The sequence below is a fragment of the Sciurus carolinensis genome, chromosome 8 (assembly GCF_902686445.1).
Source record: "Sciurus carolinensis chromosome 8, mSciCar1.2, whole genome shotgun sequence".
NCBI lineage: Eukaryota > Metazoa > Chordata > Mammalia > Rodentia > Sciuridae > Sciurus > Sciurus carolinensis.
In genome coordinates this window covers 1,004,621-1,029,112 of record NC_062220.1, presented here as the reverse complement: position 1 = coordinate 1,029,112, position 24,492 = coordinate 1,004,621, and the positions used below count along the sequence as shown (strand labels likewise).

At 61.9% G+C, this 24,492-nt stretch overlaps 1 protein-coding gene across 4 annotated transcripts in view; it reads right to left on the bottom strand.

Moving 5' to 3' along the window:
- Positions 1–24,492, bottom strand: part of Ptprn2 (protein tyrosine phosphatase receptor type N2) — a 743,280-nt gene that overhangs the window by 209,230 nt on the left and 509,558 nt on the right. For all 4 annotated transcript variants that reach the window (XM_047562250.1, XM_047562251.1, XM_047562253.1 and 1 more), the window contains one exon: positions 19,677–19,741. In XM_047562250.1, coding sequence (XP_047418206.1) covers positions 19,677–19,741 — 65 coding nt within the window. The remainder of the gene's footprint in view (positions 1–19,676; positions 19,742–24,492) is intronic.

Here is a 24,492-nt window from a genome sequence, read left to right as displayed (position 1 = left end):
TCTTCACCAGTCCTAGCTAACCTGTTACCCGAGTTCGAATCTTAGTGCCTTCATTGGTCAGGGGTCCTGGAGGCCCTCACCTGACCCTCAGCAAGAGGCACCTTCAGTTTGCAGACTAGGCTGATGAGGCCTTTAGCTGACAAGGGGTCAGCCCATCTGGGAAAGCTGGTCCCAGGGCACCAAGGTGCTCAGACAGTGCTGAAGGGGCCTGAGCACAGGGCCTGCAGCCAGACGCTCGGCGGTCAGCGGCCAGTGTCTGACGGTCCCGGCCGGGCTGCCCGTCTGGCAGCTCAGATGAGAGTCTGTGGCCTGATCCACATCTGCCAGGGGCTCCGTCTGCAGGGCTGGCCGTGGCTCAAGTGGTATTGTGTGTGAGTGGAGCCGTGAACGGCCAGCTGGGGCTGCGACCCTGTCCTGCCTTCACCAAGGCCGCCTGGCCACTGAGGCCTCTGGGGCCTCCAGGAGCCCTTGGTGAGAGAGGAGGGGCGTGGGGGGTGCTAACATAACAAAGGCCCCCAGAGCAGGGCCTGCACCCCGCTTTCCACACCCACGGCCCCTCAGCGCCAGACCGACAGGTGCCCTCTGGCCTGCCCCGCCCCTCCCACTGCACCGCCTCTGCCGGGGCCGCTGGGTCGCTGGGTGGCTTTCTCGGCTTCAGAACAAGCCCCTCCCTGTCTGCACGAGGACCTGGCAGCAGAGGCTGCAAGTGCACGTCACACGCAGCTTTCCGTTGCTGTTGTCCTTCATGCGGGCACTGTGACGTCGGGCTGGCTGGAGGGGACACGCCTGTGGAGCGACGCCTGACCTGGGCTCGGCTCCCACGGGGCCTGCTGGTCCTTCTGTGCACGAAGAGTCAGCGAGTGGGGATGAGACGCGTCGTCAGCACACGCACACCACAGGCGTAAAGACTCGCGCACACAGACTTGTCCACTCGTACACAGGCAGCCCGTACGTGCCCACACACATGTGCACACGCGCGTACACATACTACACACAATGCACACATGCATACGTGCTACACAAGCACGCACATACCCATTGCACACGTCATCTGTGCACACACGCGTACACACAAGGACACATCGGTGCCAACACCCACTGCTCCTTCCACCCCACCACGACACGAGGAGGTCTTCAGCGACGCCACCTGACCAGGTGCCTGTGTCCTTCCCAGGGCACCGCCAGCGAGGCGAGGTCGGGATCAGCCCCTGGGCCTGCTGGCCTGTGCACCGCCGGCACTCGTGCTGCGCCAGACACGCACCGCCCGACCTCGCCGGGGATGGGTAAGCAGGTGAAAGGACAAACCAGATGCACACAGACCACAAGGCAAAGCGTCCACAGCACAGCGGAGACCAGAAAGCCACGCACCAGTGCTCACGCGGGCAAAGGCTGCAGCCAGCCCCGCGCGGAGGGGCCGGGGTGTGCCCAGGCCTGGGGAAGACCATGCCCACAGAAGCAAGAGGGGACAGAGCGCCATGGTCTCCTGAGCCATCCACGGAGCAGCACGTGGCCCCATCCCTCCAGGTGCCGTGAGCATGCGCCACATGGGAAGGCAGGTGACGCGCCGCGTGCCGAGCCTATGGAGGAGGTGTGAGCCGACCCTAGGAGACCCTGCCTGACACAGAGGAAGGTGCAGCTCGCCTGGCAACCAGATGCACCGCGTGGCGGCCCAGGCCGGCCACTGACCCAGGACCTGGGGCAGGTCTTCCTCTGGACATCTTGAAGGGACTTGAGCTGATGGGACATCTTGAAGGGACTTGAGCTGCGACACTGCTTTTCTTCTTTGATATTTTCAGTTGCAGTGGACACGATACCTTTATCTTACTTACACGTGAGTGCTGCTGAACGGAACCCAGGGCCGCCCACGAGCGAGGCTCCACCACTGAGCCACAGCCCCAGGCCCTGACACTGGGTCTTTGCAGGGCGATGTCCGTAGGCTGGACGTGAGGAAAGTCCTGCCCGGGGGAACCACACTGGAAGAACCCAGCCTGTGACTTTTCCAACACAAGCTGCCCACATCGGTGTTCTGCCTGGCAGGACCCAGTGACCAAAGAACTGGCTCATTTTCAAAGGGAAGTGAAGAAAGACTTCACTTCCAGTCAGGAATGGCCTGGGGAAGAGCTCCAAGCCTGGCGTGAAGGTGGACTCCCCACCACCTGCCCAACCACCGGGCAACCTCTCACCTAACCACCCGCCCAACCACCGGGCAACCTCTCACCTAACCACCCGCCCAACCACCTGGGCAACCACTCGTCCAAGGTGACGACCCACCCCACCCCTCGTCCTCCACCTACCCACCTCCTGCTCACACTCACCACCATCCTCCCGCTCACCCATCCTCACACCGTCCCTTCATCGATCCACGCAGCTCCTCAGCCCTCACTGTCCCTCCAACCACTCATCCATTACCCATCATCCATGTGCCCACCCGTTCGTCCCTTCCCACATCCACCCTGCACCCGTCCATCCCACAGAGGCTGACCGAGGATGACGAGAACACGTGTAGCCTGCTGCTCCAGAGACAGAGCGCTTCTGCATTCATGACAGCTGGATCCAGGGCTGCAGGGCCATTGCCAACTTTTATTTTTTCAGAAAAGAAACTGAGGCTGGTGGGGTCACACAATTCTTTCGATGTTACCAGGGCTGTAATGATGAGGCCGGGCCTTCGAACAACCTCACCGTTGTTGCCTCAGCATCAGCCATTTTGGACTAATCTCCAAATAGGGCCAGAGGAACGTTCATAAAGGCCTGTAGATGAAGCAAGGGGCCTGAACCACCTATTTCCCCTGCCCTCTCCCCCTTTCCTGAGGCTTCATTTCCCACAGTATCAGTGATCCTGTCAGCCAAAAATAGACGGGAAATTCCAGTAATAAGCAAATCCTTAGTTGAAATTGTGTACTGTCCCAAGCAGGATGGTGTCCAGCCCTGCCCTACTCGCGTCCTCTTTGTCCCGAGTATCCACGCTCTGTGCACTGCCCATCTGCCCCTCACTGAGCAGCCGTCTCCGTTACCAGAGCGGCAGTCACAAGATCCCACGGGCTGTTTCAGGAGCCCTTATTCACTCTCCAAAGCACGAGAGTAGGGGTGCTGGCAGGAGAGCCCAAGAAATGCTTCCTTTAAGAGAAAAGTGCAAGTTCTTAATAAGGAAAGAAAAAAGCTGTACGCGCTACAAGAAGGGTCTCCTGTCCGCGGGAACGTGAAGAAGGAAGTCGGGCTCCCTGCCTCCTGGTCACGCCGCCCCAGTCCGGCCCCAGCGTGCGTGACTGTGCTCGGGGGAAAGGAAGGGCTCCGAGCCGCACCGCTCGCTACTGCCGTGTTGCCGGCACCGCCGGGCTTGGCCCGTCTACCGTGGATGCAGAGGGAGCGACCACTCGAAACCGGCAAGAGCTGCGTTTTACAGCAGCGTGAGGAAGTCTAAGCCTTCGTTTTTCTTGAGGCCGAGACGAGACTTATTAGAATCATCAAGCTTTTCTACAAACGTGGCTGGCGCCCCCCACTGCTGGGGCCCCAGAGTGCCTCGGTGCCTGGGGGCCTCCTGGCCCAGGCCACCACCCCGGGCGTCAGGGCAGGGCCCAGGAGCCTCCTCCAGAGGGCGGGCCAGGCTGCAGACTGCGGACACTCGCGGATGGTCTGGCGTGGGTTCCCGCGGGCGGCGCACTTGGGGAGAGTCACCAGCCTGGACGGGGGTGTGGATGGAGAGCCACCTGTGCCTTTCCTCCGCACCTGAGCTGTCCTGAGCCTCGAGGGATGCGCCCCGTGGGGGACACGCTCAGCAAGGCCCCAGAGGAAGGAGTGAACCACCCAGGCCTCTCCCGCGGCACCACCGCAGAGCCTGGCCGCACTCAGCCCCCAGCCGTGTGGCGGGTCATGCCAACGTCCTGCAAGCTCTTCACGAGCCCCTGAGGATAGGTGGTGCCCTCTGACCAGGTGCCAGGTGTTGAGGCTACGGACGTCCCCGAGCTGGGGACTGCTCCAAGGCTGATGGCAGGGCCACAGACGCGGTGCGGCATGGCGGGGCGGGGGTGGAGGACCCTGCTGCCCTCCTGTGCCGTGGAGGCTGGGGACTCATGGAGAAGTCTCTGGGGACCGAGCGCCCTGAGAAAAACGGCTCCCTACGCCACCCAGCTGGAGACCTCGAGAGGGGCCGGGCAGTGCGAGCCACCCCGGGTGCGTAGGGCTGCAGGCCGCGGTCTGCCGCATGGACTGGACAGTGCTCTCAGGGCCCGGGAGACCAGTGCTTCCAACAAGAGGAGGCGGGTGAGCCTACTGGCTTCAGAGGGGATGGAGGGGCCACTGGACAGGGAAGGTGGGCAGCTGCTGGCCTTGCTCAGGGCAGCCCTTCGTCCTGACACAGGGTGATGGAGACCTCGGCTCAGAGGCGATGCGAGCAGCCAAGTTGGTGCTGGCCCCCACCAGGGACTCTGGAAGGCAGGGAGGCTCCAGACAGACCCTTCCAGAGCCTTCCGATCTGTCTCCCTTCCCATTTCTTCTTCACGCCCTCCCCTGGCCCCTTACCCTTTAAATCCTGGAAAATTCCTGGCAATTTGTGGAGGATTAAGTCCCCTAACTTCAGGATCCAGTCACTGGGCAAGAGCCGTGTGAGTGTGCCCTCTAGTGGCTGCACAGGTGGGCAGTGAGGCAGGACCCGGCGGAGGCGCCAGGGCCAGAGGCGCCCGGGTCCCAGGAGGAAGGAAGAGCTGCCCGCGCGGGTGCCCCAGCTGGGGCCAGAGGCCAGCTACCTCCTGTGGCCAGGCCCACGCGGACAGCGCAGGGGCAAGTGCGGCTGACTGTTCGTCCACCTGGGAAGTGGCCCTCTCTTCCGCGCGGGGCCCACTCTCCCTCGGGCTCACAGAGCCTTCCCCGGCCGCTTCCTCTGCACCGTGATCTCCATGGAGACGGGCGGGGTGTGGAGCGGGTTCCGCAGGGACTCCGGTTGGTCCCCATCATTGTGAGCAAGCACCGCCACCTGCTGTGCCCACCCCTGGGCGGCGTGTGGGTCTGGCTGAGGGGGGCGTCGCCCCTTCTGGGGGCCACCCCTCTGGAAACCGGGCCCACTGTCAAGAAGACGAATTCACCCCTGACCCAGGACGCAGTCCACCACCAAGAGGGGGGCGCGGAGCGCTGGGCTCTGCCGTGCGGGCAAGCGGGCCCTTTCCCGGACAGCGGCTGCCGAGGCTGAGGCACGTGGGTGATTCCCGTGGGCAAAGGACCTGCGGAGGCACTTTCCAAAGAGACAGAAATGGCCAGCGGGTGCAGGAAGCCGCCAACATCAGCACCACCCAGGCCTCACTGGGCAGGGCTGCAGAGGGACGCTGTCCCTTGGGGAGGGGTGCACGAGAAAGGCTGCAAGGTGACAGAGACAGAGGGCCAGCTGCCCAGGCACAGGTGGCACGTCCCGGGGGGGGACATGTCAGCACAGGCGTGCGCTGGGAGCCACCCCAGGAGCCCAGGAAGGGTGGTGGCCAGCCCGAAGGTGCTAGGGCTCAGAGACTGGCTTCTGGGGACGGTGGCCGCCATGCCCTGGTGCGCCCCTCGGGCTCCTCACCACATGGGAAGCAGCGCAGGATGCCGCACTGTCCACGCCGGGAGCATCTCCTTCTCACGGGCTCCCTGCCTCCCCTCAGGGTGCCTGCTGGGCCTCGGATCTGCCCGTCTCAGACCCGCTGGGGGAGGGGACGGAGGTCCAGCAACTGCACTGCCCCGTGCCCCTTCAGAACACCGGCGTCCCCAGGGTAAAGGCGAGAGGACCCAACTCACGTTCACAGGCACTCCACCTAAAGGGGCCCCGTCAGGACAGCCGGAGGCCGGGACTGGGGAAGGCACCTCCCAGGCTGTGCTGACCCACTCCGTGAACCTGGCCAGGGCTGAGGCAGCCCGTCGTCCTGGGATCCCCAAGTGCAGTTAGATGGCAGGGGCCGAAGGACCCTGGGTGCTGGGGAGTTCCCGTGACCCGGTGCTCCTGAGCAGGCCTCCCACCTGGGCCTCCATGACCAGCATGACTAATGTACACCCGCTTTCTGCCAGAACACTGTTGGAGTTACGCTTTCAAATGCCTGCAGACAGGGAGGAAAATCACAGCCCTCAAGCAAACAGCAGGAAATCACACACCCCAACACGCAAGCACACATACCAACACACAAGCACACACAACATAAAGAGGTCTCAAATTCAAGCACATGCATTAACATGCAAGGACACACAACACACAAACACACAATATGTAAACTTATAACTTGTCCACACACAAGCACATATCAACACTGAAGCATGCACAATAAACCTCAACATGCAAGTACACACATCAACATGCAAGCACACACAACAAACCCCAACACACAAGCACTCACATCAACAAACATGCACAACACACAAATACACACAACTCATAAACACACACAACATGCAAACACATGCCAACATGTAAGCACACACAACAAACAGGCACATACAACAAATAGGCACACACATTGAACACAAGCACACACAACCTCAACATGCAAGCCTGTGTGTTAACACACAAGGACACAACACACAAGCACACCACACACAAATGCATAAACATTCAACAACACACAAGCACACACACCCACACATTAACACAGACAAGCACATCAACAAATAAGCACAGGGACACCAGTGACAGACGCCACGGCACAGCAGCAGGGCACGGGGACACCAGTGACAGACGCCACGGCACAGCAGCAGGGATTGAGCACACCCACTCGCCCTGCAGTTGCCACCTTTCCTTCTAAGCCATGCATATTTCATGAAGCCTCACGCGGTGTCTTCTGATTTATGATAATTGTCCACAAAAGCAAAAACACAGATGATTTTAACCTGCGGTTGCTAGCAGTTCACAGGCATGAAATCGTGCTGCATTTTTTCTGAAAAGAGGGAGGGGAGTCCAGAGCGCTCCCTCGCGCTGCCCTGGAGGGCACTGGGTGCAGAGGCCTCTGAGCCTCGGAGTGGCAGCCGCCCGGAGCCGCATGGGCCAGGAGCAGACCTGGTAGAGTGGACACCCCCGTGGGTCCCGGTGGGTGCTGGCCGGAGGACTCTGAGGGACTCATTTCCATATCAAACCCGATTCAGATGAAACGTCTTGGTTAGAAGAAAGCCAGTGTGCATCAATAGCCCCTTGATTAGATTTTCATCTCCTGAGCAGACAAATATGAATATTTATTACCATGAATGCAGATCTCTCTCTTTCCATTGCTCTGATCTTGAATATTATCTATTGCTAATTTTTATGAAAATTTGGGCAACATAATGTTTTCACATACACTGACAGTTCTCAAGATAATCCCGTTATTGTCTGGTTGGAAATGACAGCTTCCGCTCATTCATGTGTTAACGAGGGATTAAATATTGTTTTTCATTCCCATAATCTAAGATGGACTGGAAATTAAAAATCGAACATTGTGTATTCGCTGGGCTTTGAGGGCCAGGATTTGTTTGCATTTGCTCAGAGAAGATCTGCAAATTAGCAGTTCAACACTTAGTCTTCTCCGGGCTGCGAGGCCACCTCGGAACCACGGCGGCTCTGCCAATCTGCTGCAGCGGGTGGAAGGCCTGGCCGCACCCGCGCAGTCCTGAGAGCAGCCCTTGCCCAAGGCTGGTGCAGAGCCAGCTGCGTGGCCTCCATGGAGGACGCGCTCGCCCCCATGCCCGGGCTCTCAGCGGCCCCAGGGAGCGCCCGGTGCTGGGCAGGGTCCAGGTGGAAGGAGCGTCTGACCACCTGCGCAGAGGCTGCTCGTGGTCTGTCCGGCAGGCGGTGTGTGCAGACTGGCCTCCCTTGCTGTGTCTGGACAGCCCACGGGGCCTGCGGTCTGGCCTCAGTGAGCGCCTGGACACACCGACCTCGTCTGCCTGGCCCTCCTCCCTCGTGCTGTGGAGGGGCTTTGTCCTCACGTTGGACTTACTGTTTGAGGTGGGACGGAAAACTGCCCAAACACAAGGAACCCCCAGTTCAACGTGGAGCTACCAGACTGGGGTGCAGGGCGTGTGAGGCTGAACTGTCTCCCACCCCGGGGCCTTAGGTGGCTGTCTGTCTTCACAGAGGTCGTCAAGGCCGCGTGGGCCACGGCTGGGCCTGATCCCGCAGGACCTGGCGTCCACATCAGAGGTGGTTAGGCCAGGTGCTGGGGCACAGGCTGTGAGGCCACTCAGGAGGCTAGGCAGGAGGATCGAAGCCCAAGGGCAGCCTCAGCAGCTCAGGAGACCCTGTCTGAAAATAGAAATGTGACAAGCCTGGGGTGTGACTCAGCCGTTAAGCAACCCTGGGCTCAATCCCTTGTGCCAAAGAGAGAAGGCAGGAAGGGGGGAGGGAGGGAGGAGGGAGGAGGGAGGGAGGAGGGAGGAGGGAAGAAAGGGAGGGAGGGAGGAGGGAAGAAAGGGAGGGAGGAGGAAGGGAGGAGGGAGGGAGGGAGGGAGGGAGGGAGGAGGAGGGAGGGAGGGAGGGAGGGAGGAGGAGGAGGAGGGAGGAGGGAGGAGGGAGGAGGGAGGGAGGGGGAGGAGGGAGGAGGAAGGGAGGGAGGGAGGAGGGAGGAGGGAGGAGGGAGGAGGGAGGAGGGAGGGAGGAGGAAGGGAGGGAGGGAGGAAGGCAGGAAGGGGGAGGGAGGGAGGAAGGCAGGAAGGGGGAGGGAGGAGGGAGGGAGGAGGGAGGGAGGAGGGAGGGAGGAGGGAGGAGGGAGGGGGGAGGGAGGAGGGAGGGAGGAGGGAGGGAGGAGGGAGGAGGGAGGAGGGAGGGGGGAGGGAGGAGGGAGGGAGGAGGGAGGGAGGAGGGAAGAAAGGGAGGAAGGGAGGAGGAGGGAGGGAGGAGGGAAGAAAGGGAGGAAGGGAGGGAGGAGGGAGGAGGGAGGGAGGAGGGAAGAAAGGGAGGGAGGAGGGAGGGAGGGAGGGAGGAAGGGAGGAAGGCAGGGAGGAGGAAGGGAGGGAGGAGGGAAGAAAGGAGGGAGGAGGGAGGGAGGGAGGGAGGAAGGGAGGGAGGAGGGAAGAAAGGGAGGGAGGAGGGAAGAAAGGGAGGGAGGAGGGAGGGAGGAAGGGAGGGAGGGTGGAGGGAGGGAGGAAGGGAGGGAGGAGGGAAGAAAGGGAGGGAGGAGGGAGGGAGGAAGGGAGGAAGGGAGGAAGGCAGGGAGGAGGAAGGGAGGGAGGAGGGAAGAAAGGGAGGGAGGAGGGAGGGTGGAGGGAGGGAGGAAGGGAGGGAGGGAGGAAGGCAGGGAGGAGGGAAGAAAGGGAGGGAGGAGGGAGGGAGGGAGGAGGGAGGGAGGAAGGGAGGAAGGGAGGGAGGAGGAAAGGAGGGAGGAGGGAAGAAAGGGAGGGAGGAGGGAGGGAGGAAGCTGGCCTGCTGCATAGGGACCTTGAGCCCCAGCCTCCAGCCCTGGGGAGGCTGAGCACCTGCTGTTTGACCACTGGTCTGGGTACCTGTTTGGCATGAGGCCACCTGAGGTGTGACAGAGGTTGGGCCTCACCCTCCTCTGTGCCTGGGGGAACAGCTTCAGGACACTTAGCACTGGGTCAGTGCTCGGCAAGGACGGTTCTCCTTGGGAATCTCCTTTTCTTTATCTTTCAGTAAAACTTAAAGCTACAGCTCCTGAAAAGGTCTGCGTGCCCTGGAGCCCGGTCAGCCTTAGCCCTGGCCCAGCATCACATGGGCCACAGGAGGTTCATGTGTGCACACTGACACATCCAGCCCGCCTTGTGTCCTCCGGTGTAAGAGACCAGAACATGGTTCTCCGTAATACACCATGGGACCGGGCCACGGGACCAGGCCATGGCCCCAGGAATATGTCATGGGACAGGGCCACAGCTGTAGGAGCACGCCACGGGACCAGGCCACGCCCCAGGGAGCACGCCACAGGACCAGGCCACGCCCCAGGGAGCATGCCACGGGACCAGGCCACGCCCCAGGGAGCACGCCACGGGACCAGGCCACGCCCCAGGGAGCATGCCACGGGACCAGGCCACGCCCCAGGGAGCATGCCACGGGACCAGGCCACGCCCCAGGGAGCACGCCACGGGACCAGGCCACGCCCCAGGGAGCACGCCACGGGACCAGGCCATGCCCCAGGGAGCATGCCACGGGACCAGGCCACGCCCCAGGGAGCACGCCACGGGACCAGGCCACGCCCCAGGGAGCATGCCATGGGACCAGGCCACGCCCCAGGAATACACCATGGGGCCAGATTACAGCACCTCGGAATACGCCTCTTCTGCAGAGGATTATTTAAGTTGTTATCTTAGTTTGTAAGGCATCTAGTCAAGCACAGTGCGGTCCCTACCACACACTTGTGACTGCACAGGGCCCATTTCCTCCCCTTCAAGCCCCTGGCTTAGGATCATTGTTCCCGAGCTCTGGTTTCCAGGGCATCGTAGCTACGGGCAATGGGAGGGCATCGTAGCTACGGGCAATGGGAGGGCATCGTAGCTACGGGCAACGGGGTTCACGCAGACGCGCTCACAGGCAGGTTGTCTCCCGCTGCCGATTCCGGCCCAGGTCTGAGAACCTGCAGAGCTCGGAGAACTGCGGTCCCTTCTGTGAGAGACCCATCTTCCCACGGGAGCTCCACTGGGGGCCCGCCCAGCTGCTCCGCTCTGCTGAGCCCTGCCTGCCCACGCCCTGGTTCTGGGTTTCGGCAGAGGCCACGATGCAGCCCGACGCCTGTGCTGCCCCCGGGCACCCTCTGGATGCACAAGGCACGCGTTTGTGAACTGCCAAGCTGTCGGTCCTGGTGGGGCGCCTGCTGGGTCGGCGGAGGGAGTGAGTGCGTGTTGGGACAGAAGGGGGCTCTGGAGCCACGTAGTGGACTTCATTACTTCTGGGGAGGCCGAAGGGGGCTCTGGAGCCACGTGGTGGACTTCATTACTTCTGGGGAGGCCGAAGGGGGCTCTGGAGCCACGTAGTGGACTTCATTACTTCTGGGGAGGCCGAAGGGGACTCTGGAGCCACGTAGTGGACTTCATTACTTCTGGGGAGGCCGAAGGGGGCTCTGGAGCCACGTGGTTGACTTCATTACTTCTGGGAGGCCGAAGGGGGCTCTGGAGCCACGTAGTGGACTTCATTACTTCTGGGAGGCCGAAGGGGACTCTGGAGCCACGTAGTGGACTTCATTACTTCTGGGGAGGCCGACTTGGCTGAGAAGGTCAACTGTCCCTGCAGCAGCGAGCCTGCCCAAGAGAAAAAGCAGCGCAGGCCCCTGGGTCCCAGCAGGGCGGTGGGCGATCTGACCCAGCACTGCTGTCCACCTGTGCTCTCCCAAGGGACACGTTCAGCTCCTAGCCCCAGTTCCTGCAGACGTGGACAGATGTGGAAAGAGGGCCTTTGCAGGAGAAGTGAGGCCAGGTGAGGCCGTGTGTGGAGGCCGACCCTATGTCTGCTACGACTGTCCCAAAGTGGCACGCACTCACGGAGGGAAGAGGCCCCAAGACACAGAGAGGCTGGAGTGGGGCCAGCGCAGGCCGAGGACTGCTGGACTCTGTGGCCACAGAGGCTGGAGGAGGAAGGTCCCGGGAGTGCGGGAGGAGCCAGGCACCTTCAGCCTCCCCCTGGGGCACTCGGTCTAGCACCCCCAGGAGGCCGATGCCGGGTCGCCGAGGCCGGGTCGCCGAGGCCGTGTCTCGGCAGCAGGAGCCCAGCAGCAGCTCCAGGGCTCCGAGACCCGCACCTGCGAGGACCTTGGGAGCAGCAGGACAACAGCACTCAGTCCGGAGCTGCCTCGAGTGGCCGGCCTGCAGAGAGGGTGGGGAGCCCGCAGCCCGGGGTCTCGGGGAGCGCAGGGCTCACCGTGACGTCCCTGTCCTCTGGGTGAGGCCTGGGTCCCAGGGTCCCCCGTGCCGTCCTGGTGTGGGCAGGGTGAAGGGCTGGCCCTGCCGTGCCAGGGCTCTGTTGTCCTGCAGCCCGGGTGGTGCGTGGCCTCGGCCGAGGGCAGTGCAGGTCCGTGGACTTCTGAGGAAGGCCCAGCTCTGTGTGGGCCCCTCTGATGCCCCGGGCCCAGTCTCAGGGGCTCCTGTGCGGCAGGCCCCTCTCACGGGGGATGCAGCTGCACACCTTGGCCACCGCGCAGGCCCGTGGCGGGGTCCCAGCCGGTGTGCAGCCCGCTGACGTGAGAGCGTTTTGAGCTGACGTGTGATTACATTTTCTGTTGTGCCGATGGCCACTTACTTTGTCAGGGTGAGAAAAACCTGCTTTTTCAAGCCCACGGCACCAGGCACAGGTGGGGGTTTCCTTCGGTGCTTGGAGGTGGCTGCTCTGGAGGCGCAGAGGGGGACGCCATGGTCCAGAAGCAAGCGGCGCAGCTGCACGGCTGGTGTTGGGGAGGGGCCTCTGCGGGTGGGGAAGAGGCTCCGTGGTCCTGGGGCGGGGCCCTCGGCCGGGCTGGCGCACTGCGGCCCCTGGGCTCTGACAACGGCCGTCTTATGCGGCAGGACGACAGTGTGAGCGGGCGCGGGGCCAGGAGGCCTCCAGACGGCGCTGCTTGCACAGCGGGCAGGGTGCTAGGTGCCGGCCCCAGTGACGCCCAGGACACGGCTTCTTCCTGAGCCCAGGGCTGATTGCGCGGCAGACACCAGCACACGCTGTGGCGAGTGACTGGAGAAGGGAGGACGGGCGGCCGGGCGAGGGCGGGGCGGGGCTGCACACACCCTGGGACTCCCGCGCGGGGACCTTCCCCAGCACCACTGGTGCTGCGCTGGCGGGAGGCTTGGCGGAGCTGTCCGTCACCTTCCTGCTGCTCGCGAGCAGTTCCAAGCCCGGGGAAGGGCTGCAGTTGGGGGGCCACCCCAGGCCACGGCACACGTGAGGACGGGAGGAAGGCGGAGCCTGGGCGCTCGCGGGCAGACCGGCCTGGACCAAGAGCAAGCATGTCCCAGGTGGAGTCCGTGGCCACCCAGCCCCGGTCCCCGGTCTCTGCACGGCTCTGTCCAGATGGAGTCCGTGGCCACCCAGCCCCGGTCCCCGGCCTCAGCGAGGCTCTGTCCAGGTGGAGTCCGTGGCCACCCAGCCCCGGTCCCCGGCCTCAGCGAGGCTCTGTCCAGATGGAGTCCGTGGCCACCCAGCCCCGGTCCCCGGCCTCAGCGAGGCTCTGTCCAGGTGGAGTCCGTGGCCACCCAGCCCCGGTCCCCGGCCTCAGCGAGGCTCTGTCCAGGTGGAGTCCGTGGCCACCCAGCCCCGGTCCCCGGCCTCAGCGAGGCTCTGTTCAGATGGAGTCCGTGGCCACCCAGCCCGGGTCCCCGGTCTCTGCACGGCTCTGTCCAGGTGGAGTCTGTGGCCACCCACCGAGGCCCCAGCCTCAGCTCTCGGGGTGCCCCGGTCCCTATGATCAGGCAGCGTTGCGCCTCAAGCTCAGCCCGCCTCACTGCCACACACCCGGGCACCCTGACCCGGGCACCCTGACCTGGGCACTCCCCTCCAATGGGGCCGTGCCTCCTTCCGCCCGACGCTCCGCAGCACGTGCTTTCTCTCTTCCCATCAGCCCAGAGACACACGCTGGCCTTGGTGGGAAGGGCTTTCTGCGGCCACAGTGGGGCACTGCCCAGACACGGCGGCTTGGCGCTGCGTCTCTAGTCAAATCACGTCACATGCCAGAACGATGCGCACGGCGAAACCCGCTCATCTGTACGTTCACCACGCGCCACTCGGAACTCAATGGAGAGCAAGCAGGTTCCGCAAGCGGGTTGACACAGCTGTCGCTGCAGGAGCGGCGGGGTCGCTGAGGCGCACACCCAGGGGCCCAGGCCTGCCGCAAGGGTGGTGATGGACGGGCCACGGGTGCCCGGGGAGGCTGCTGTCGTTCACCAGGCCCAGACTCCGGGGTCCAGGAGGCTTGAGGCCGTCCAGACCCAAAGCCAGGCCTGCCAGGAGTGGTCAGGCCCTACTCTCCATCCAGGTCTGTACCAACGCACCCTCCAGCACCTCCGACCTCCACACCAAGGCCCGACCCTCCGCACTCACCACTGCTCCTCCTGGGCTTCCAGGAGACCTGGTCGGGAAGGGGCGCTGCCTCTCTGACCCTCCCAGACCCCAGGGCCTCCCCAGGCCCCACCCCGTTTCCTGCAGTGCCCGGTGCTCCCGCCACAGGTGAATGGCACAGGCTGCTCACATGACGCCTGCGGTTCTGCAGACGAGCCCACTGCGGACCTCGCCGGGAAGGTGTGTGGGACCTCTCGTTCCGCTTCCAGCGCACCACCAAGCTACACTGATGCCAAAGGACGAAGTCAGGATGGGAGGTGAAGAGAGGACCTGGGTGCCCCGGCCGTTCCCGGACCGGTGCCCGTGCGTGCCTCTGGTGTGCCAAGACAGGCTAGCTGCGAGGGTAGGCTCTGGGGCCGGCAGGACCCCTCGGACTCCCTGGCTGGCATGTGACGGGCTTCCCTCCCGGGCGAGGGTCTCCAGCCAGCTGGGCTTTCACCGCGCTTTCTCCTTTCCCTCCATGGAGAACGGTCTCTCGACAAGTTCTGGGACTGTGACCACGGAGGCCAAGGGTCAGGCGTATTCTTATTCTTTTAGCCACAGACGCTCTTACTGTGCTGCTTCCCCAAAGCACTCCTACCCGACCTCCTGTGGGGCACGTGCGCACACAGGTTGAGCACATCTGGTGCAACTTAAAGAGCACCATTGTGTGTTATCCATGGCAGCCTCTGACACTGACCCCGAAGAGGAGGCCGGCGGGCTTCCTGTCTGTGTGCTTCTGGACTGGGATCCTCTGTGGGTCCCTGCTGCCAGCCAGCTCCCCACCAGGGGGCATCACCCTGAAAACACTGCTTCAGGTCCTGCCCACCAGCCTGTACTCGGCCAGTCCCAGCTGCACCCAGGACACAGGTCCGTGGCCCCATGGGAGTGCCGGAGCTCCTGGGTGGGCAGACGCAGCCTCCCTCTGTCCTCTGGGGAACTTGCCCTAGAGGTTCCCTCACGTATGGGCAAGATCCCTCCATGTCAATCATCTGGCCTACAGACTAGGCACCTGGGCAGTTGGGCAGGCTGTGCATTTCCCCAGCTGCATGGCAGCAGCACACAGGTGCATGGCCTGCGGGGCCACCGTGTTCCTGCCCATTCGTTTGGCTGAAGTCCACAGTTAGATCTGCGTTCCCTCAGCAATCCCTGAGCAGCTGGACCTGGAGTTTGATAGCGCTACTTAATGCAGCAGAAGCTCTCGGGGAGATGGAAGGGACGTGGGGTCTGGGGCGAGAGCAGAGCAGCTCCCTCGTACCTGCTGCACATCTCCCCTGCAGCTCCCTTGACCTGCTGCACATCTCCCCTGCAGCTCCCTTGACCTGCTGCACATCTCCCCTGCAGCTCCCTTGACCTGCTGCACATCTCCCCTGCAGCTTCCTTGACCTGCTGCACATCTCCCTGCCCCTTACTTTCAGCAAGGACTGCCAAGCCTCCCAACCCCCTTCAGCCGCACACTGGCAAGTTCACACCGGCGTGGGGACAGAGCAGAAGGGCCCCAGACCTGGAGGGGACCGTGGGAGGTCACGCTCACGGGCACACAACTCTCCCTCTGAACAAGACTCTGCACAGAGGCAGGAGGGCAGAGTGGGCGAAGGCGGGGAGGGCGCCATGCTGATCCACGCCACGCCCACAGGAGGTGCTCCCCAGCCAGGGGCTGTCGGAAGCGCCTGAAAGCCATGTTCAGCACCTCATGTAGGCAAAGTCCGCCTGGGTCGGGAGCTCGCCACTGGACCACCCTGTGCTGGTCACGCAGGTCTGAGCCACACTTCCACTGAGTCGGGGAACCCGCTGCTCTGGGCTCTCCCCGTGGACATCTCGAGCCTGCCAGGCGAGGCTCACGGCTGAGCCACCTCTGATGCAAACAGCCAGCGAACCTGCAGCTGTGTCGTTGCCACCGTCAGGCCCGGAGCAACCCTGGCCTCAGCTACCCACGTGGGAAGATTTCAAGATGTCAGAAACCAAATCCTGAAATACATCGAGATGCCACCCATCTACTGGAGATGTGTGCATGCACTGTGATCTGTCCACTACCTTAAATTTAGTTTTGGGATATTTCTACTTGGCTTAACAGGTTCGAATTCTACTATTTGTCACAAGTGTGAATCACAAGTGCCATAGAGAGAATCTGCAAATGCTGCTAGATTTAAAGTGATCGCACTGCTTTACCCTCCAGATTTAGGACTTAGAAGAATTTTAATCCCCCCAGAAACCAGACCCATCAGCACAGTGTCTACACTGGAGGCTGGCAAGGTGAAAGTGAGGCGGAACATACGCGGATCCAGGCTGGGGAGCCCAACGGGGGCGATGCCGACCGGCTCCAGAGGTGGAGGGATGCCATCGTTCACGGTGGAATGTTCCACATGGAAAGGGACAGGAGTGCCTGGCGGGCCAAGGACCTGCCCAGAGAGGTGGACTGATGGACCTTTCGTGGCCAGATTCCCATTGGGGTGACACATGGCCTAGGGTTGGGTCAGTCTCAGTCCCTCAGAGTGGAAAGGCCAGCCTCTGGTCACTTGGGGGCCAGACAGTGCCCAATCCAGCAGGACAGGGAGGAGCCTCTGCCGAGCGCTGGATTTGCCCAGCTCTTGCCGATCCCATCTACAGTCACTGGCCACATGGCCCAGCTGCTTCCTGTTGCAGGAGACGACCCACCGCTGCTGACCTTCCCCTGATGGGCGCACCAATGGCCTCGGCCCCATCAGCCTGGTCTCACTCTCCAACACTGGCCACCACTGTTCTTCTGGAACAACTGGAGCCCAGAGAGTTCACCATAGGCACTGGAACCTCTCCAATGAGAAGACAAAGTCCTGCCCTCACAGGTGCTTCCATCCGGGGAGGCTGGGGACGCACGGGGTGGGGCTCACGGCTTCCTCCTCAAACAGAGCCCCGTCTCCTGCTGACTCAGGTGGGCAGTTCTGGACTCTTCAAGTCCAGCACTCATGCCATCTTCTACGGCACATCTGAGAACACATTTGGAGGCATGGAGGTGGGAAAGTTGCAGCTGAGGCCCCACATTAAGCCTAGGACCTTGGAGAGTCGCCTCACCTGAGAATGGACACCAGCTCTACCTGCTGGAGGTGGACAGGAAGCTGAGACCCAGACTGGAGCCAGGGCAGTTAATAAGAAGTGGATCCACCAGAACATCAAGAGAAGATGCAAACTTCTACACAGAAACTCACATGGGAAGCCACACCTCCCTGCCGAAGACAGAGTCACAGCTAAAAACCCCAAGTCCTCATAAACCACACAAGAAAATAAACTCCATGAAGGGGAGACTACAGATGCAGTGAGCAAGAGCTGTAGAAGCCTGAAATCAGGAAACAATAACAGAATATGAATGAAACTGCACAAGAAATAGGTCAAAATGATTCCAAAGACAAAAAGCATCAAACACATAATAAAATCAGAAGACAATAGGAAACTAGAACAGAGAGTTGTGAAAAAACTTTAAACATGACACTTCTTTCTAGAAATGAAAGCTAGAGTAACCGAGAAGAGTACCTAACACCTGAATTTTGTGGCAGATTAGACACAGAGAAAAAGGGGACTTGGAAGATAACAGAGGAAACAATCCACAGTGTAGCACTAGAGACAGGAAAGGGTCCAGTTTGGAGACCCAGAGGTGGAGGAGGAAGGTCCAGTTCCTGTCTCGTCAGGATGCACACCGTCATGGAAGGTAGGGACCGTGACCAGACAGTCTGTTGAGTGCTCACTGTGACCAGGTGTTTCTATGTTACCTCACTGAAGCTTCCAAGACCCCTGAAGTGGACACTGCGATCACTCCACTGGACGACAGAGGAAGCTGGGTCCCAAGGTAAGGCCTGGGGGACTGGAAAGAGGCAGCGTTCCAAGAGATGAGGGGGTTATTCCACAGAATGGAGGAGGGCATGGGCAGACGCTCATCAGGGACTACATGGCAGGACATGGGTGTCCGAGGAGCCCAGGCGAAAGCCATGGAGGGCTGAAAGCAAGTCTCCCCTTTCCCCGACTCAGATTTGTATTGGCGACACCATGGAGTTCAGAGAAACGGCCAGCCAAGCTCAGGAGGCCTGCGAGGGCCACGCCTGGCTGGGGCAGTTGTCTGTGGGCTGCCTTCCTCCACAGGACAGTAGGAAGGGGCGTCCGAGTGCCCCTCCATGTGAGCCCTGGGCCCTGTCACTGCCCACGGTGCTGCTGGCCTGCTCAGCCCTTCTCTGGGCAGCGCCCCCTTTGTGCCAGTGGAACGCACTTCCCAGACACAGCCAGTTCCCCGAGGGCCCAGCCGCTGCCCTGGCAGGAGTGGCCTGCAGCTTCTGACCTTCCCCTGATGGGTGCACCCAGGGCCTTGCCCACTCAGCCTGGGTTCACTCCCAGACAGGGACGCCGCGCCCGTCCCGGCGTGACTAGAACCCGGAACGCTGTCACCTGCCTGAGCAGGGCCCGGCCGGGCAGTGGGCCACCTCCACAGCAACCGGCAGCCGCACCTGGCCCTCCCAGCACTGGCTGGCCCCCCAGCACGCGACCCTCTAGCCGTCGGCCACGCGCCTCCCAGGACCTGGCTTCTGTCTCACGCTCGGGGCTCTGAAGTCAGCGAGCGGCGGGAGGAGGCCGAAGCCCGTCAGCCCAGCCTGAGCGTCCGCACCGACAGCGCCATGCAGAGCCTCCAGGCTGCGGAGCTCGTGGGGCGCCCGCCAGCGGCTGCAGCCCCACCGCCCCACCTGCGCTCCGGAAGCAGGTGGGCAAGCTCCCCTGGAGAGCCCACGCACCAGGGCTGTGAAACGGAGACGTGCCACAGAAGCAGCCACGCGCAGCGGCGCCACAGGGACGTCTCTGCCGCGCAGCAGGGACTCTCCTGAGCGAGCGCGGCTTCACCGGTAGTGACGCTAATGGCAAGTGCTGTGCAGGCTGGAATTCCAAACCCCGCAAGGGCAGAGGTCGGTCAGGCCACGCCCCGAAAGGGCAGAGGCCGGCTCAGGCCACGCCCCGAAAGGGCAGAGGTCGGCCAGGCCACGCCCCACAAGGACAGAGGCCGGCTCAGACCACGCCCCGCAAGGGCAGAGGCCGGCCAGGCCACGCCCCGCAAGGGCAGAGGCCGGCTCAGGCCACGCCCCGCAAGGGCAGAGGCGGCTCAGGCCACGCCCCTCAAGGGCAGAGGCCGGCCAGGCCACGCCCCGCAAGGGCAGAGGTCGGCCAGGCCACGCTGACTTACGAGTGGCCACACGCTTCTCCCGGAGGGAACCGAGGTCAGCTTCCCCACGGCCGCCATGAGCAGGGGGCAGGGAGATCGGCCTCCCTGGCTGACCGAGCGCTTGTTCAGGAACCAGCGTGGCCGCACTGGTACACAGGTGTCGGGCGGACTTTAAAACACACTTCAATCACCGTGAGATTTTGTCTTTCCCCAAATATGTCTTTAAATAATGGCGATGAGCCCCAGGAGAGTGGCGGTGGGACCCGCTCCTCCGGCCACTTCAGCCATCACAGAGTGTCCGAGAAGAAAGGGCGCGTCTCCGGTCACTCCTCTGCTTTGCCCATGCCTGATCTTTCTAGGGAACCCACCCAGCTTTGACCAGCACGCCACGTGCAGCACCGCCAAATTCACCAGCACCACTCGGCATCTCCAGACCAGGGAGGCCCGGCCGCCGGCCGCCCGTCCTCCCCAGCAGACCAAGTCCAGGCACGGCTCGCACTCGGCTCCCCAGCCGCTGCCAGACGCAACCCATGCAGCCCACCACAGACACGGCTCACTACTCACCGGCCCAACTCCGCTTCGAAGGATCGTCAGTCCGGATGCCTTCTCCAGCTGGTCTTTGTTGTCAGCTGTTGGAGAAATCAAGAAGCAGAGGGGTCAGCCTGGGGAGGTCCTGGGCACAGTCGAGTGGCCTCTGGTCCTGACAAGTCCAGGTCACTGCCTGGGTGCCTGTGGCAGCATGGAGTGGGATTCCCGGGCCGCCCTACCCTGGCCTGGCCAGCCAGCCCGCGGGGTTGCTGTGAGTGCCGTCTACTGGGACCCTGCAGGACGTGAGGCTTGGTGAAACTGCGTGGAGTCCCGCGTGGAAACCCACAGCCTTTAAAAACGAGGCAGTGCTACCAATCACAAGTCGCTGGGGGCAGTGTTCCAAGCCAGCGTTGGGTCACACAGAGGCAGGCCTGCCAGCAGCTCCTGTCATCAGCCCAGAGCCACCCAGGTCCCTCCTCGGCCCGGCAAGAAGCCACCCGACAGTGCTTCCTGGTCCCGCCTGGCTCTGAGGAGCAAGACCTCCAGGGACGCACAAAACACCTCAGGGCCACACCAGAGGAGACCAGCTCTGGTCTCAATAGCAGAAGCACAGGGAGACTCAGGCCAGGGCTGCAGCGGCTGACCACTGCCCCCCTCTGCCGGGAGCAGGCCGCTGCCTTGGCTCCACTCTGTACGAGTACTCTTTGATAAAGTCCCTGTCACTCTGGCAATGGGGACTAGAAAAAATAGAATGTTGTTGAAACCTGGCGAGTGGAGGGTGCAGGGCAACTGCGCCAGCCAAGCCAGAGCCAGGAGAGAAGCACCTCCAGCCCCGCAGCACACCCACCGCAGTCCAGAGCGACACAGGGCCACCAGCACCGCCCCCGCCCAGGGCCGGCCACGGCTGGGACAGCTCCCCTATGCTACTCTCACAGGTGATCACCTGCGGCCTGGAAGACAGGCCACGTGGAATGCGCTGGGCTGGAGCAGAAGTGACCTGAGGTGGTGGGTGGCCCGGGCGAGGGGTGGGAGGGGCCCCTGGAAGGAAGGAGCGCTTTGTAAAGACACAGCATATAAGGCCGTCGATTCAACAGCCCACTGCAAGCAAAGGAGACATGTTTACTCAATGGCAAGCTGTTCTGGGGTGGGAAAATAGTGAACTCTTAAATAGGCTTAGGAAGAGAAAGTGCATGAAAATGGAATTAAAACACTCCGGTGTTGCTACAGAGAAGGGACAGATTTCAGGGCCAGGAGTGGAAAAGGCAGCCAGACCAATAACAACGCGGGAGACGCTGACCCAGCGTCAGCACCTTCTCTTGGAGGCCCTTTCTGGGCAGGAGCAGAGGTGGGTGGTCTGGCCGTGTCCAATCACACCTTATTCACAGAAGCGACTGGAGCTGCAGGGGGTCCAGGAGACCTGGGTCACTGTCCCTGCTTCTGGAGGAGCAGGGTGGCCTCTGCACCCCCTGGAAGCTGGTCTAACTGAAGAGCAGCATAGGAAGTGGCCGCTGTGGCCAGCAGCCCTTGCCACCGACCTCTAGAGACCTCAGGAACTCCTTAACCTGCTGTTCTTAAGATTCCCTTTCGGCGTATGAGCAAGGGTACTTTTTGATAAGTGAGTCTGAGAGAGTTCACGCGACATAAAGACAGACCCCAAGGGCCACAAAGCACTGTTATGGTCTGATGGGCAGCTGGGAGCTGACCACCAGACCTCAACCCCTGGAGCTGGGGACAGGGACACCACGCTGCCTTCCCGACACAGGCTCCCAGGCTGCCGTGGACTCCGGGGCAGGGCCTGTACACAGTGTCCTCCTTTCCTGGGCCAGGCCTGTGCTTCTGTGCTCAGCTGCACGGTCCTTCTCCAGCAGGCTGGCCACGTGTCCCCTGTGCGGCTGGGCATGTCCCCCAGCCTGCCCTGACGGCTCCCCGAGTCAGTTTGGGCAGGTCAAGACCACGGCAGTGCAGCAGAGAACCCGGCAGGCTGCAGGCCCTGTCGCTCTGAAGGTGCCGCGGGGCTCGAGGGGGGACTGGTGTGCTTCCAGGTGGCTCAGGGCTCGGGTCCAAGTCAGGATGGGAAGAGCAGAGGGAGCACCGCCCAGAGAGGCCGGGTCAGCAGGCCGGAGCCGGGCGCCACCCTGGCTTCCCCGCTGCGCCTCGGCACCACCGGGACTGCAGGTTTTGCAGGTGCTTCTGAAACAGAGCACCCAGGCACCACGGCATGCGCACCGAGACTCGGCGGGTCTCTGCCCTGGGATCTGACCACTGTGACCCTTGGCCTTCCCCTCACCAGGACCAGGGACCAACGAGCATGAGCATGTCCCCAGCTGGTTCCTGGCACCTGTGACCCTCAGGACATGCAGGGAGCTTGAGGCTGTTTCCAGGAGTGAGAGCTGAGCCCACTTGACGGGGTGTTGCTGAGACCTGAAGGCAGCACACGGGAGCCCTTGGTGGAAAGGAGAGGAAAGCTGGGGAAGCCCTGGGCCAGCAGAGGGGCCACTGGGAGTGTGAGGAGGCGGAGGGGTCCCGGGGGTGCCAGGGGGTCAAGGGTGGGGATAGGAGGGGGTCCCGGGTGGGGGCAGCAGGGGGTCACAGGTAGAAGTGAGATGAGGTCATGTGTGGAGGTGGGAGGGGGTCACAGGTGGAGGTGGGAGGGGCCACGGATGGAGGTGGGAGGGGTTCAGGAGGTGGGAGGGGTTCAGGAGGTGGGAGGGGTTCAGGAGGTGGGAGGGGTTCAGGAGGTGGGAGGGGATCTTGGGTGAGGGTAGGATGGGGTCACGGGTGGAGGTGGGAGGGGGTGGGGGTGGGTGGAAGGGAACAGGGGTGGAGGTGAGATGGGCCGTGGTGGAGGTGGGAGGGGTTCAGAAGGTGAGATGGGTCCTGGGTGGAGGTGGGCGAAGGCCTCGGGGGAGCGAGCGAGGCTCTGAGGTGACAGCAGGACGGGCCTCCGGGTGGGGCAGCCCGTTACCTGGGAGGTCAGTCACACCACTGGGGATCCCTCCTCCAACCCGCCAAGGCCGTCTTCTCCAGTCCTCGGGAGAGCTGTGGATGAGCGCTGCCCCCCTCTTGGGGCCACTGGACTCGGGGAGGCTGTCTTTGCAGCAGTAGCACCCCCCGGCCTGCTGCTGCCTGCGCACAGCTGTGTCCTGCAGCCCGGAGCTCTGCCCCAGCGGCCGCCTCTGGGTGCTGTGTGTTGCGCTCCTGGCCGACTAACTGTTTCCACCTTAGGAGGACCCAGAGCCCACTGCAGTTGCCCTGTTACTCAGTTTCTTTCTTTCTTTCTTTTTTTTTTTTTTGCTGCTGCAACTATAAGATCTGAACAGAACAATCTTAGGGGAGGAAAAGTTTCTTTGGGGCTCATGGTTTCAGACGTCTCGATCCATAGACAGCGGGCTCCATTCCTTAGGGCATGGAGGAAGAATTTGGGGGAGAGAAGTGGCTCACACATGACCAGGAAGCAGAGAGACTCCACTCACCCACACACCCGTGTCCCGCCTCCTCCAGCCACGCCCACCTCCTGCCCCACCACTGGCCCATCCCATGGGGATAAGTCACTGGCTGGGCTCAGGCTCTTGTGACCCAGTCGTGTCTCCTCTGAACCTTCTGCACTGCCTCACACCTGGACTTCTGGGGACACCTCAGCTCCACACCATAACAGCTGCTGTTTCCAAAACTTTTCCAAGACAGCAGAGCCTCCCTCTTTTCTACCAGCAGCTTTCCATTTGATGCTCGAAAGTCCCCTGTAAAGACACCCCAGGAAGCTTCCTCTTACAGAGGCCCTGCAGTAGGCCATACGTGTTGCCAGCGCACCCTCGACCATCGCCAAGCTCCTGCAGAGGGAGCATCCTTCACGGCGCCGGGACGGGGCATCCAGCCCAAGACTCGCAGCAGTCAGGGAAGCCTGACACCACTTTGCCACCTTGAGCAAATGACCTAATCCCAGGAGGGCTCAGGTTCCCTTATGGAACCCCAGTGCTTGCTGGTCGAGCAGCTGGGAAGCTCGTGTAGGAACCCAGACTCCTCACGTGCCAGTGATAATCCCTGTGCCTGTGGGACTGCAGTTGTCAGACCTGAACCTGGAGAGCAGGGTGCCCTTGCCCCAGGGGACTGTATGGGGTACAGAACAGCACTCACCAGGCTGCGCTGCCCTGAGTGACTCCATGGTGTACAGAACAGCAGCTCTCAGGCTGCGCTGCCCTGAGTGACTCCATGGTATAGAACAACAGCTCTCAGGCTGCGCCTGCCCTGAGTGACTCCATGGTATAGAACAATAGCTCTCAGGCTGCACCTGCCCTGAGTGACTCCATGGTGTGTAGAACAGCAGCTCTCAGGCTGTGCCTGCCCTGAGTGACTCCATGGTGTAGAACAACAGCTCTCAGGCTGCACCTGCCCTGAGTGACTCCATGGTGTGTAGAACAGCAGCTCTCAGGCTGTGCCTGCCCTGAGTGACTCCATGGTGTAGAACAGCAGCTCTCAGGCTGCGCCTGCCCTGAGTGACTCCATGGTGTAGAACAGCAGTTCTCAGGCTGCACCTGCCCTGAGTGACTCCATGGTGTAGAACAGCAGCTCTCAGGCTGCGCCTGCCCTGAATGACTCCATGGTGTAGAACAGCAGCTCTCAGGCTCTGCATGCTCAGAGTTACTTCATTTATAACGCTATCATCTGCCTTAGCTCTTCCCTATTTAGTTCTAGTGCCAAGGTATAATGATTTTACACCTGTTTGTACAAATAAACAACCCAATCTGTCCAACACAATCATCAGGCACAAATTGATCTTGCTATTAAAAGGGGCCACCTGTGATCTTCACAAATCAAATCAGAAGCACATGGATACATAGGCTCATCAAACCTACAT